General features: G+C 39.8%; 1 protein-coding gene across 1 annotated transcript in view; it reads right to left on the reverse strand.

Moving 5' to 3' along the window:
* The window catches only part of OTC (ornithine transcarbamylase), a 61703-nt gene extending 54804 nt beyond the window's left edge, over positions 1–6899 (reverse strand). The window contains exon 1 of the mRNA XM_047716754.1: positions 6663–6899. Within this exon, the coding sequence (XP_047572710.1) occupies positions 6663–6739 (77 nt within the window). The 5' untranslated portion in view covers positions 6740–6899. The remainder of the gene's footprint in view (positions 1–6662) is intronic.
* Positions 6900–13238: the final 6339 nt, after the last annotated feature.

The raw sequence follows: 13238 nt of genomic DNA on the forward strand, positions 1-13238 counted from the left end.
AACCAGCAATGAGGTTTTTACTTTATGCAACTATTCACAATTAAAATACTATGGCAGCTGAAACTTGAACTGTGTACTTGAAAGACTGGCATTATTTGACTCAACTGCGCTAATTGAAATTCCCGCATATTGGGGCCTTGCAAAGGTAGGACTGCCTGTGCTCCAAATGCTTTCTCATTGTAGGACTCTCACATACCATTCTTTCTATCCAGAACACTATTATCTCAGTAATCCTGGCTCCTTCTCATCCTTAAGCATAAATACCACCTCTTGGGAGATTCCTTCCCTGACTGTACTAAGTAGTCTCTATTTTGCCTTCATTTTGTTCATGATATTTATCAAAATATTTAAGTATATATTTATGTGTCTGTTTATATTACTTACTTTTTACCTTCCCATTGAACTATATGATTGATGGCAGGGATCCTGCCTGTTTATTTATTAATATATAGGCAGTACTTATTGCAATGCCTGGGATAGAGTAGGTATTCAATAAATATTTCTCAGGTAAAAGGATGAATGAATGAAATTATGTCTCTGGGCAGAAGTACAATAATTTGTTTAAGAATGAATTCAGCATTTTTCTGAGAATGAAGTTAGAGAAATTTGCCATGATCAATTTTCAATATTCTGATCAAAGTCTGATGACAAAAAAAAAAGATACCAAGAGCCCCCAAAACAGAATTAAGGCTGAGGGAAAGCAAGGGCCCAAGCTGAACACAAGGATTGAGTGTCATGGAGGAAAACTGATTGTGGCCTAGTGTTTTGCTAATGCTGAAATTCCCCATGGCTCAACTACTCCCACATAGTATTTACACTCCTGGGGAAAATAGTTGGACACATGCATGTGAAACAAGAGCATTATAACCTTGGGGCTCAGGCACAGCAGTCTGAGTCAAGTCCAAAACCCTGGAAAACTGATGAGAGGATCTGGTGGGACAAACTTTTGCCCATAGCACCATGAGAGCCAAATCCAAAGTGCAGTAACAGTGAACTGTACCAATACTTTGGTTCCCTCTGTCCATAAGCCCCTCTTGTACAGAATAAGTCCCTAGGGCTCTTGGGGGCAAAACGGGTAGAGAGGTAGATCCTGGAAATTTTTTTAATTGCATCTCAATCAGTGAAGGGGGATCGTACTGTTCACCACTGGAAAATCATTAAAGTAGTCACCACCTTTCTCGATTCTATTCAAGAGGTGGGGCAGGAAATGTTTGCGTAGGAAAAATAGCTGTTTTTCATAGATATCGAGAACTAACCAGGAAAATTTATCACTGGAAGGAAAGCAAACACAATGGTTCAAGTTTAAGTCCCTATCCTGTTTACTGTCTCCTCATAGACCTACTCTTGGCTCTGAAATGGAGCTGCCACACCTCTTTCCTAAGCTATTTAAAAATTCGAGAAAAGTAGAAGAGTTCCACAACTGTACCATGTTGAAATGCCTCTGCCACAGACCCACTTTTTTTCTGTATCAAGCATTTCTTGCTTTCTCATGATAAATCCATACTTGAATTAGCCAGCTAAAACCACTGGCAAAAATGGCTTCTAAGTTCTTATAGAGACCCTGTGCCTCAGTTGGAGGCAGGCTTCTCTGGTTCTGGAGCACCTGAACCAGGGCCAGAATACTATTTTAGTGTTCCCATAAAATACTTGGTTTTCTTATATTTCAGTGTGTTTCCTTGGTAAACCAGACCTAAACCACATTATCATTCTTCAGCCAACACATAATAAGGAGGATATAATATTAGAGAAAACAATGGGAACCATGTACAGATTTTCTGTCAAACTGTCATTGCAGTCTGGTTAAAGCCAGAGCTTTTGAAAAAAGCAAGACTAGTTCCTTGCATTAATTGTATCCCTTAAATAATAATTACAGAGATTTCTCAACCCCAGATCACTGAGTGCTAAGAAGTTAAGCCAAGGTAATAGTAGACATTTGTGTTAGTTTTACCCAAATATCTTCCTAGCTAGAAAATGGAAGCATATTCTGTATTGGCAGAATAAAACCTTTCATTGCAAGAGTCTGCGTTTTCCAACTCTGGTAAATTGTTTGGAGCACGGGAGGAGATCTGGATGTGTTCCCTTATATAATTGTATTTTGTTGGAATAAAAAGTGCTTGATCTGAGTAAAATGTGGTCAGCCAGAAATAAACTTCACCAGAATAGGAAAAAATTCAGTGTTAAATGGTATCTTGATCCCCATGGAAAATTTGAGATGAAGACTTTATCTTCTGGAGGCCTAAGAGGGAGTCAGTGGGCCTTATGGCTGAGATTTTTGTGTTTCTTTAATGTTCCAGATTGGTGCAACCATTAAGGCATATTTTTTCTTATTTTTTTTCTTTACTGAGATATTTTGGCTGTATTTTTAAAAAGGAGATTGTGCAAGGGTAGAATGGCCAACTTGATCAGTTTGGAAGGATCAAAGTAATCAAAGCAGTGGAAGAAAAAGGGCAGTGGTTTTAATTATTCCAATTCTAGTCCTAGTTCAACTATGACCTTGGGAATATCATTTGCCATCCTTGGCCTCAATTCCTGATCTGAAAAATTAAGAAAATCCACTCAAAATCAGTGATCCATCTTGTCTTTGTCTTCCACAACACTCGTGAAGTTTATAAACACAAGATTTCCCATGGGCCATACTGGAGCCATCTGAATTCTCAGTGACCTGCCTTTAATTTCATCCCTTTATTGCCATCTCAAGAAGTCACATTGCAGTGCATGCAAGAGACAGTGACTTTGTTTTCACAAAACTCTTGAATCTCATCCTACTGATCTGAAAAAAAAAAAGCACCGATTAAAATTTCTTTACTTCTTTAACAACAATAATAATAGTCTCTTACTAAAAATTGACCTGCAGCCTTTCTCACTGTTGCTGCATGTTCATATATGGTATAAGTCACTGTTGTAACTGGGTGACTAGTGGTTTCTAAGAAACCTGATATTGTCAACCCAAAATGGCGTGACTTCCCATCATCTGAAAATTGAAGAGGGTTAGCTTTGTGCAGATGTTATTAAAAGGGCTGGAACCCCAAAACTGTTGAAAATCTGTATCTGCCTCTACTTCTATTTCAATTAAATCACTAAATTACTAAAAATAACAAACCAGAAATAGACCCAAATTTTACTGTTGGCCTAGGGAAATATCATGACAAGGTTCTCAGACCTTGTAGTTTTCTGAAGTCAGGAAATATGTTTTTAAAAAGCATTCATTTTAAGTTATGACAGAAGGTGTGAATAATCAAAGAGGACTGTTTTCTCTCCTCTAGGCAAGAGCATGGATGGCCTATAATTGCTTCATCTGTATGTCCATGCTTGTAGAGAAAATGTGTGTGGGATGGCGGGAGCCTAATGAGTTATGTAAGCCCTTAAGAGAGGTCTGGAATGAAATACCTGAAAACCAGTCACCTCCACCCCAATCCATAACCTCCACAAAATTGGGTGGCTTAGCTCAATATTCTCTGAAGAAATTTCTATTTGTGAGATGAAATTGAACTGCACTTACAAATTGGTCTTCTCTGATAAAGACAGAGATTTTTTTAGTGGTTTCTTTAAAAGCTATAAGTGGTTTCCCTAATAGGCAACAAATCATGGGACACTGTCTATTATCCAAACACCGCCAGGCTCTAGAGCCTTGTTTGTGAGATGAAAAGCATATGGATTGGGTGTTTTCGGCAGTCTTGGTGTCTGATCCTATCGATTTTGGAGAAAAAAAGAAGTAATAATTGACTAAAAATGATTGATTTGGGAACCTGCATGAATGGCTTCAGCCTCACTTAAGCTGTTATTTTTATCCTGTCCATGGCGATATGGCTGCTCACTTCAAATCTCTGCAGTCCCTATTTTGTGGCATTGCCACACCCTAACCACACATTTCTTATTATTCGATAGTGTTAAGATCGCGTGATATGTTCTGTAGCGAGGTCTCTTCACCTTTTCCAAGAGATATGGGGGAAATAAAGAGCTCGAATCTCTGTGGAAGGCTGAAAATCAAAGTAAAAGTACAATACAGGCAGAGTTGATGGGAGTTTTCTCTGTTGTTGAGAGGTCATCCAAAGCCAGAGGTCTTACTGAAGATCAGCAATTCTGAGTTCATCTCGCTGACAGGTAGCATAGCTAACTAAAAGAACTGGAAAAAAAATATCCATGCCACAGGAGAGCGACACCATTTCAACATTATCCCATTTTCACGAAAGGCTTATGCTCTTAAGTCTCTAATGACATGGGTGATTCAAGGCTTTCATATTTTCAAATAACAGGATGTATCGATTTGGGCTGATTTAGACATGTTTTTGCCTCAGCCCCCATTCACTGTGAGAGATGGCTTGCCAAGACTCTGTGAATTACAGTCTGGCTATTGGATATAGATGATAGATTATTAGTAAATACCAAAGAAGCCCAATTATTTGGAAGGGGTTTTACTTTAAAAACTTGAACTTGTTATCATTATTTTAAAAATCAGTCATCACTGTAATTTTCTTTTTTTCTTTTTTTTTTAAAGATTTTATTTATTGATTTGACAGAGAGAGATCACAAGCAGACAGAGAGGCAGGCAGAGAGAGAGAGAGGGAAGCAGGCTTCCTGCCGAGCAGAGAGCCCGATGCGGGACTCGATCCCAGGACCCTGAGATCATGACCTGAGCCGAAGGCAGCGGCTTAACCCACTGAGCCACCCAGGCGCCCCATCACTGTAATTTTCAAAGAAGAGTATAAGTTTAAGCTCCAAGCTTTGTTTATTCATTCAGTTGATTATTTTCAGCTCAGTGATGATTCTTTATTAGAAACTATGGAAAAAAATTTCATCATACTTTTATCTGATATAACTCAGTGGGATGGAATAATAAAATAATAAACATTCGTCTGTCACTTTACAGTTTTCACACTCATTATCTCACTGATTATCAGTAGACTGTGACTTCATGTGTCTGGTATGAGAGACTTTCCTTACCTTCTTTGCCACTCTATCCCCAACACCTTGCAGATAGTGTGGCACAAAGTAGGCGCTCAACAAGTATTTATTGATTTATTGATTTTTATTGTGTTATGTTAGTTACCACACAGTACATCATTGGTTTTTGCTGTAGTATTCCATGATTCATTGTGTATAACACCCAATGCTCCATGCAGTCCATGCCTTCCTTAATACCCATCACCGGGCCAGCCCATTACTTGCCCCTCCCCCTCTAAAACCCTCAGTTTGTTTCTCGGAGTCCATAGTCTCTCATGGTTCATCTCCCCCTCTGATTACCCCCCTTCCTTTTTCCTTTCCCTCTCCTAATGTCTTCCATGCTATTCCTTATGTTTCACAAATAAGTGAAACCGTATGATAATTGACTTTCTCTGCTTGACTTTCAATATTTATTAAATGAATCATTGAACCACCTTGTGATGTAAGCAGAGCAGATATTACTCTTTTTCCATTTTATAGGTGAAGCAACATTACAGAAACTTTATTGACTTGCTCAAGGTCGATATAACCAGCAAGTGGTGGTACCAGGCCTTGAACCTAGTTTAGACTCCAAAACCTGAGCTTTCCTCCACATTCTTGGGTTGTGTGCTCTAACTCTAGTACTAATCAGTAAATGCCATCATCTGCCTAGGCCTCGTTGACCTTATCTGTAAAATAAGAGAAGGCTAATATTATTCTATGGCTCTGTGGTCCCAACTAGGTCGAATACTACTGGCTTAATTACAGTATCATCTATAATGTCATCTGGCTTCCGAGAGTCTTCTCTTCACCAAAGAAATGGTGCTCATGGCAGAGTCCAGAGAGCACAGAGCTTCCAGGTGGCCCAGAGGAGGGACTCAAGGCCACTGTCACAGGTCTGCTTCCTAACAGTGGGAGAGAACTTCAAACTAGAAGTTTCTCCCTTTAGGAAGTCAGTGAGGTTGTTTTGAGGTACCTTGTAAAGAGCCTCTGAAAAAATTCTATGGGATTATTAACATGCAATTACTCTAGAAGCCTTCTGGCAATGATGTGCACATTTCATGGCCTTCCTTCCTTGGTTAACCTATTATCCCTGTCCCCTTCCCCACAGACACACGCCATGCCACCTTCCACTGCATGTTCACTAGCTGTAAGCAAGATGTCACTTTTATAATGAATTCACTGGAAACGGCCTTCTTTCACATGCTACCAAGAATCTCAAGGATGGATTTCAAATGTGAATTTTAGTTAAAAAAATATATTATTATCCTCAGCATACCTAAGTTTCCTTTGCAGCAGCTTCATAAATATTTATCCAGTTGTTATTTGAGGTCTGTTTTTTTTTTAAAGAACTGATTAATCCCCCTCCCTAGAATGATAGATTATTTTCAAGCAAACCCAAATACAAGCTGAAGACCCTGTGTAAATTAGTTCTAGTTTTCTTCAGGCAGTAGTCCATTTAAAATGTACACAAACAGAAGATGTCAAGAACATTTAGTCCATTTTACCTGCCGAGGTTAGCACCCCCCACCCCGCCACACCAGCCTGCTATGAAATCTGATTACACAGGACTGAGAAATGAAAGCTCAGCTGGAATTAGAGACAGCAGGCTCAAATAAGGGTAGAACCTGGCATTACACCCTGCAGAAAGAGGACTTTTCAGGCTGCACTCCTTTGCAGACTAGAACTTCAGTTATCACCATAGTTCCTAAGTCAGACTCCAATCTCTGGCCATCACTTACCGAAATTTTCGAACCACGAAACTGTGACCATTTCTAAGAGCTGCATTGTTCAACAGGATCCTCAAATTAAGCAGCATCTTCTTTTGATAATGAAAAAGATGAGTCTATGCTCTTGAAAACGCCTCACTAAGGTAGACAGTGGGGTCCACCTAAAAGCTAAGAATGATTTCAATGGCAGTGAGAGAGCAAAGGTACTATCACCCTTCAACTACCTTATCAAATTCCCCTAGTTAGAGATACGCAGGGCAGGGTACAGGAACACTTGAACTTTAAGCCAAGCTCCACCTGTGTGTGTGTGTGTGTGTGTGTGTGTCTGTGTGTGTGTGTGTGTGTGTGTGTGTGTGTCTGTGTGTGTCTGTGTGTGTGTGTCTGTGTGTGTCTGTGTGTGTGTGTGTGTGTGTGTGTGTGTGATTCTTTTGGAGTACAGACTTGATTCTTTTGGAGTACAGGCTCCTCATTTTTCATAATATATTTACACTGTCACATACCCATATGAAGTCAATTGACAAATAACTCATTGAGCACATGATATATGCAGGGCATTGCAGTACTGGCTGCTGCAAGGATACATAGAAATAACACTTTCAGAAAATGTGAGTCATCAGTGTGAAACCCCAGAGGTAGACATGACAGCCCTGAGTATTTCCAGTGATATTACTTTTGTAACTCAAAGTCTCATCTTTCCCACAAAACATTTGTTTTTGTGGGAAAGAGAAGAGCCCTAGAGCTATTTTTTGGTGGCAAGAAGCTGGAGTGGGGATAGAGGTCTAATAAAAAGATCTCAGTCCTGTACCTCCCATTGTTCCTCGCACATAGTAGGTCTTCAATAAACAAGTAGTTGCCTATTCTAGCAGGAACCCACAATCAGTAGAAGTGGGGATGGAGTAGCCTATGCTCCTCCTCCCCTGGTCGCCTCTCCAGATCACTAAGTGGTCCTCCAACACTTTACATTCATTTATTCATCCACAATTATAAATCAGATATTTTCAAGATCAGTTCTGTGTTGGATATTGGACTAGCCTGGAATTTCAGTGAAGGAAGATGCTCTCACTCTCACAGAGTTTATAGTTCAGTAAGGGTACATGACCTGTAAATAGATACCACAATGCAGACCCATAGGAGAGGTCCAGATAAAATGCTGCCATATCACAGGGAAGAGAAAGTTCTCGAAGCTGGGAAGGGTGGGAGGCAGGAAAAGAGTGAAAGGGCTAGGGGCTGCCTCTTCTGGTCAACTGACACAACTTTAGGAAACCCAGGTGAACACTTGCTAGAAGGGCATGCTAATGTAAAAGCCTGTATCTTAGTCAAGTGTGCTACCTCCACAAACAACACCTATTAGCAATGCTGGGGGAGAAATCAAGAAGTGTCTTCCATGCTGTGGTACAGAAAGGGGGCAGCACTTCTGAGATGCCAAAGCAACTGAGAAACCCTTGTAATTCTGTGGAGGTAGGAGCTCAGTCCCCCAGAGGTGACTCAGAAAACTGAAACAACCCATAACCCTTAGGGAGGTTGGAATAGAGAAGCTGCACTGCAAGTGGGATGAGGTTAGGGCAATTTCACTGAATCTCAAGAGGTAAGATATCCAGGTAACATGTGGGAAAGCACCTTACAGGATTTGACATTAGTCCTCAGAATTCATCCAGAGGCTTTTCTTGACCCAAACCATGACTCCTCTAATTCCACGTCAACTGCCTGGTTTGGCTCCCGACCTCGTTCCCTTTGTTCACCCAGTCCTCCATTCACTCATTTTTCTCTTCCACCAACAATAGCTGTTGCAGCTCTCGCAGGATGGGTCTCTGTACCAGGTGGGCTCTGAAGGATGGAGTGATAAACAGGAGCAATGAGTGCTTTCCCACGTGGAAATGGAGTCAAACATTTGGAATACTCCAGAGGACAACTTTTGTCTCTGTTCCCTGACCCCAGGCATTCTAACCAGTGGAGAGGGGTTTATTCTCTGCTCCTTTATATCAGACCCCATGGGACCTCCAGCTTGGCTTGCTCTTCTTCCAGCTTCCACCATCAGGGGGTAGGGTAGGGAATAGATGGGGTTCCTGGAGGAGGTGGCAATGATCCTTGATGAGTTGAGAAGAGTTATAGAGTTGTCAAAACTGAAGGGAGCTACAAAGGATATTACAGCAAAGGAAGAAACCGGAGAGTAGACCCAAAGGAAGGAATAAATAGGGTGTGTGGGGTAACAACAACTTTCACAGTGATGAATCTGCCTCATCATTGGCCATTCATTTTTATTTTTTAAAAGATTTTATTTATTTATTTGAGAGAGAGTGAGCACAAGTTTGGTAAGGGAGAGGCATAGGGAGAAGCAGGCTCCCTGCTGAGTAGGGAGCGTGATGTGGGACTTGATCCCAGAGCCCTGAGATCATGACCTGTGTGAAGAGAGATGCTTAACCAATTGAGCCACCCAGGTGCCCTATCATTGACCATTTAAATGACGCCTCACTACCACTCAGGAATTTATGTAAAACATAAAACCATGAGTGTTCATCTCCTGTTTGTATCCTCTTTGCATTCAATCTCCCCTACATACCTGCCACTTGTTAATGAGAACACCCACAGCTGTCTGCCTAAGAACACTCCTCACCCCTGTGTGCAACCATGAGGCATATTTTACACAATCCCCTAAAGGGCCTTGGTAGTACTGAGCATTTATTACCCGTAGTTGTAACCTGTTCATCAGTGTACCCTATATTAGCTGCTGTCCCTTCATTGTCTCTCTTCCCTTATTCCCCTAACCAGTGCTTCCTGGGATCATCTTCCAGATAAATCGTTTGACCTCAAATTCCTTTCTCAAAATCTGCTTCTCTGGGAACTCAATATTTGCCCAGATCTACCTTCTCAGTAATTTTCCATGCTGTCTCATGTTCTCTTCCCACAGACCCTCTTATCTCTTATTTGGTACCTGGGCTTTCAGTGTCATCTTTGTTCCCACGCCATATGGAACCCTTACTCTCAGATTGAGCCCTGGTTACCTTGAAACTGGCAGTGTGCTAGCAAATGTTTAACAAACAGCTCTTAAAAAAGAGAAGAATAGAAAAAAAAAAAAAAACCTTGTGATCTGTGGCATTGACTGATCTGTGTGGTGTAAATGCTCCCATCGCGGCCAGATTCAGGCTACCAAAGTGACATCACTGAACATGGAGTTGGGAAGAGAAGTGTAAGACTGGCTCTTGCAAGCCATTGTGAGCACACCACTGCCAGCAACTCCCACCCTGAAAGGAGAACCCTCTCTAGGTCTGGAAAGGAATATTGGAGCCAGATTGTTGAGGGCCTTGAAAGCCAGATTATGGGATTAAGAATTTAATCTGTAGTCAAAGGAAGATTACTACAGTTTTAGAGCTGGGGCAGACAGGTGGGCATATGTTATTATTTGCATTGTATTTTGAAAATATCAATCCAGCAGCATTGTGTAAGAAGTACGGTGGACAGAAAATTGAGGCAAAGAGACAAAGGTTATTGTGTTCTAACAAGGACATGAGCACATACTGGGGATGTGGAAATAGAAAACAGGATGGATGCAAGAGAGATTTGGCGATTAGATTCCACCTATCAGAACAACTGATAGGATGTTGACAGAAGGGAGATGATAAAGTTAGTGAGACTCCCGGATTTCAAGTTTATCCTGTCATTTGACATTTGAGTCTAAAATTCCAAATGGCCAAATGTTACCATTGGGGATATAAAGAATGTTAGTTTCTTGACATTTAAAGCTTATAAGCATCGTGTATGAACTTGCAATATTCCTTTGAAATTGCTACTGTTTCCCTAGTGAAGTCCAAGCACTGAAGGGGGAATCAATGTGATATAAGGAATTGTGGGAAGGATGCTTGAAGATCAAATGTGACCTCTGGCTGGGTTCCTAACAGATACTGAATTTGGCCAAATCACTTGGTTCCCTTAAGACACTCAGAGTCCTCACCTGTCTAAATAAAGGTTTTATAAAATGAGCTATTACACTACTTGGGAAACTTCAACATGCTAACCAAACATGAAGTACAGTGTCTAAGTGCCTTGGCATGGCTATTGCCAAAGATGTATTGCAAATTTCAGCTCTGTACAAATAAGACATATGGCTGTTACTGCAGTGAGAAACTCTGTTTATTTCAGTGTTACTAATTACATGAATACTTTTTATAGCTGGTTGTCTAGAATCTTTAGGATCCTAAGAAACACAAAGCATTTGCATGCAGCACACTCTTCAGTTACAAGCTCTATGGGATTGTTGCTGGCGCTCTATCTTAGGCTAGATAAGGACAAAAAAAAGCATGTATTCCTATCTGAGACCAGAAGCCATCCCATACCCATGAAGAGAAGCAAGACCAGAGGTCATCCTGTGGCTGTGAGGAGAAGCAGCCTTAGAATGAAGCTGTGCTTTGCCAGAAAGTAAGAAGGAAGGAATTTTAGTCATTTATGACATCATTGAGTTGCAAAATCAACTGACCTCATGACCCTCCCTATCACTAGACACCTTGTTATATAAAGTAATAAATTTCTTTTCATTTAAGTCACTTTGGGTTGAGGTTTTTGTCATTTACAACCAAGTTCATGCTAACTAATACATAATTTGGCTTAGGTTTTTGAAGGTTTATTTCTCATATAACAACAGGGAAAGAATAATGTCCTTCAAAGACACGGGTTCTAATTCAGAATCTATCATTTATTTTATTGAATGACCTCAAGCAAGTCAGTTTCCTTATCTGCAAACAAAAACAATATTCTTTTTCTTTTTTTGAAAAATGTTTATTTATTTTAGAGAGAGAGTTGTGTGAGAGAGCATGAGTGGAAAGGGCAGAAAGAAATAGAATCTCAAGCAGACTCACCTCTGAGCGGAGAGCCCCATATAGGGCTCAATCTCATGACCCTGAGATCACAAACTGAGCAGAAACCAGAAGTCCAATGCTTAACCAACTGTGTCACCCAGGTGTCCCACCTTCATTCTTTTTATTTTGATTAAATGAACATACTTATTATGATGTGTAATTTAAAATTATTAAATTAGCATGCAGTAAACTTAACCTTTTTTTGTTTTGGCGCACAGAGCTGTGAGTTGTAGTGTATTAACAACTACCACAATCAGACATGGAACAGTTCCATCTGCCCCCAAAATACCCCTTTAAATTCTTTTGTAGTCATGCCCTCCTCTCACCCCCAATCCCTAGCACACTGATTTTTCTCTCTCTCCTATGTTTTCTCCATTTACAGAATGTAAAATAAATGGAATCATGTAGTATGTAATCTTCTGATATTAGCTTCTTTTACTCAGTGTAGTACCTTTAAGATTCATTGTATACTGTGTTTATCACTAGTCTGTTCCTTTTTATTGCTGAGAAGTATTCCATTGTGTGTGTGTGTATATGTGTGTGTGTGTGTGTGTGTATCATAGTTTGTTTATTCATTCCCCATTAAAACACATTTGGTTTGTTTCCTAGTTTTAAAACTTATAAATAGAGTTGTTGCAACATTTGTATGTAGGTTTTTGCATGAATATAGGTTTTATTTCTCTAGGGTAAATATTTAGGAATAGAGTGGCTGGATTATGTGGTAGGCATACATTTAACTTTTGAAGAAACTGCACAAGTATTTTCCAGAGTGGCTATACCATTTTGCAGTTTCCCTAGTAATGCATGAGAGCTCCAGTTGCTCTGCGTCCTTGTCAGCACTTAGTATTATCAGATTTTTCACTGTTACCATTCAGATAGGTGTGTAGTAGTTTCTAACAGTGCTTTAAGTTTGCATTTCCCTAAAGGCTGATGATGTTAAGCATCTTTTCCATGTGTTTATTTACCAACCATATATCTTCTTTGATGAAGTGTCTGTCAAATCTTTGCCTACTTTATTTTTTGTCCGTTTTTATTGAGAAATAATTAACATACATCACTGCACATGTTTAAGGCATACAGCATGATGGTTTGATTTGTATGTGTTGGGAAATGATCACCACAATAGGTGTAGCTAACATCATCTTCTCATATACATACATTAAAAATAATAAAAAAGGGGAAAAAATTTTCTCTTTGTGATGAGAACTATTACTTTCCTACATTTCATACAGCAAGCCTATTTAATTTTTTAATTGAGTCATTTGTTTTCTTACTGTTTAGTTTTGAGTGTTCTTTATATATTCTTGATACAAGATCTTTATTGGATATGCAGTTTGCAAATATTTTCTTTCAGTCTGCAGCTTATCTTCTCATTTTCATGATAATGTTTTTTGCAGAGCAAAAGTTTTAAATTTTGATCAAGTTGCACTCACATTTTTTTCTTTTTATAGACTATGCTGTCAATGCTATATCCATGAGCTCTTTGCCTAAGCCAAGGTCACAATGATTTTCTCCTGTCTTCTGGAAGTTTTATAACCTTCCAAATTACATTTAGATCTATGTCCATTCTGAGTTAAATTTTTTCTGAGGTATGAAATTTAGGTTGAGGGTTTTGGGGGGTGGACATACAGGAATTCGTTTTCCCTTTCCGTAAAAGCCCTCTATGTCCTGGGTCACATTCAGTTTGCTGAAGAATCCAAAAAATCCTTGTATGTTAGTGTCCCTGGGATGCTTTGCAAAC

This window comes from Lutra lutra, chromosome X (genome assembly GCF_902655055.1).
Source record: "Lutra lutra chromosome X, mLutLut1.2, whole genome shotgun sequence".
NCBI classification, from domain to species: Eukaryota; Metazoa; Chordata; class Mammalia; order Carnivora; family Mustelidae; genus Lutra; species Lutra lutra.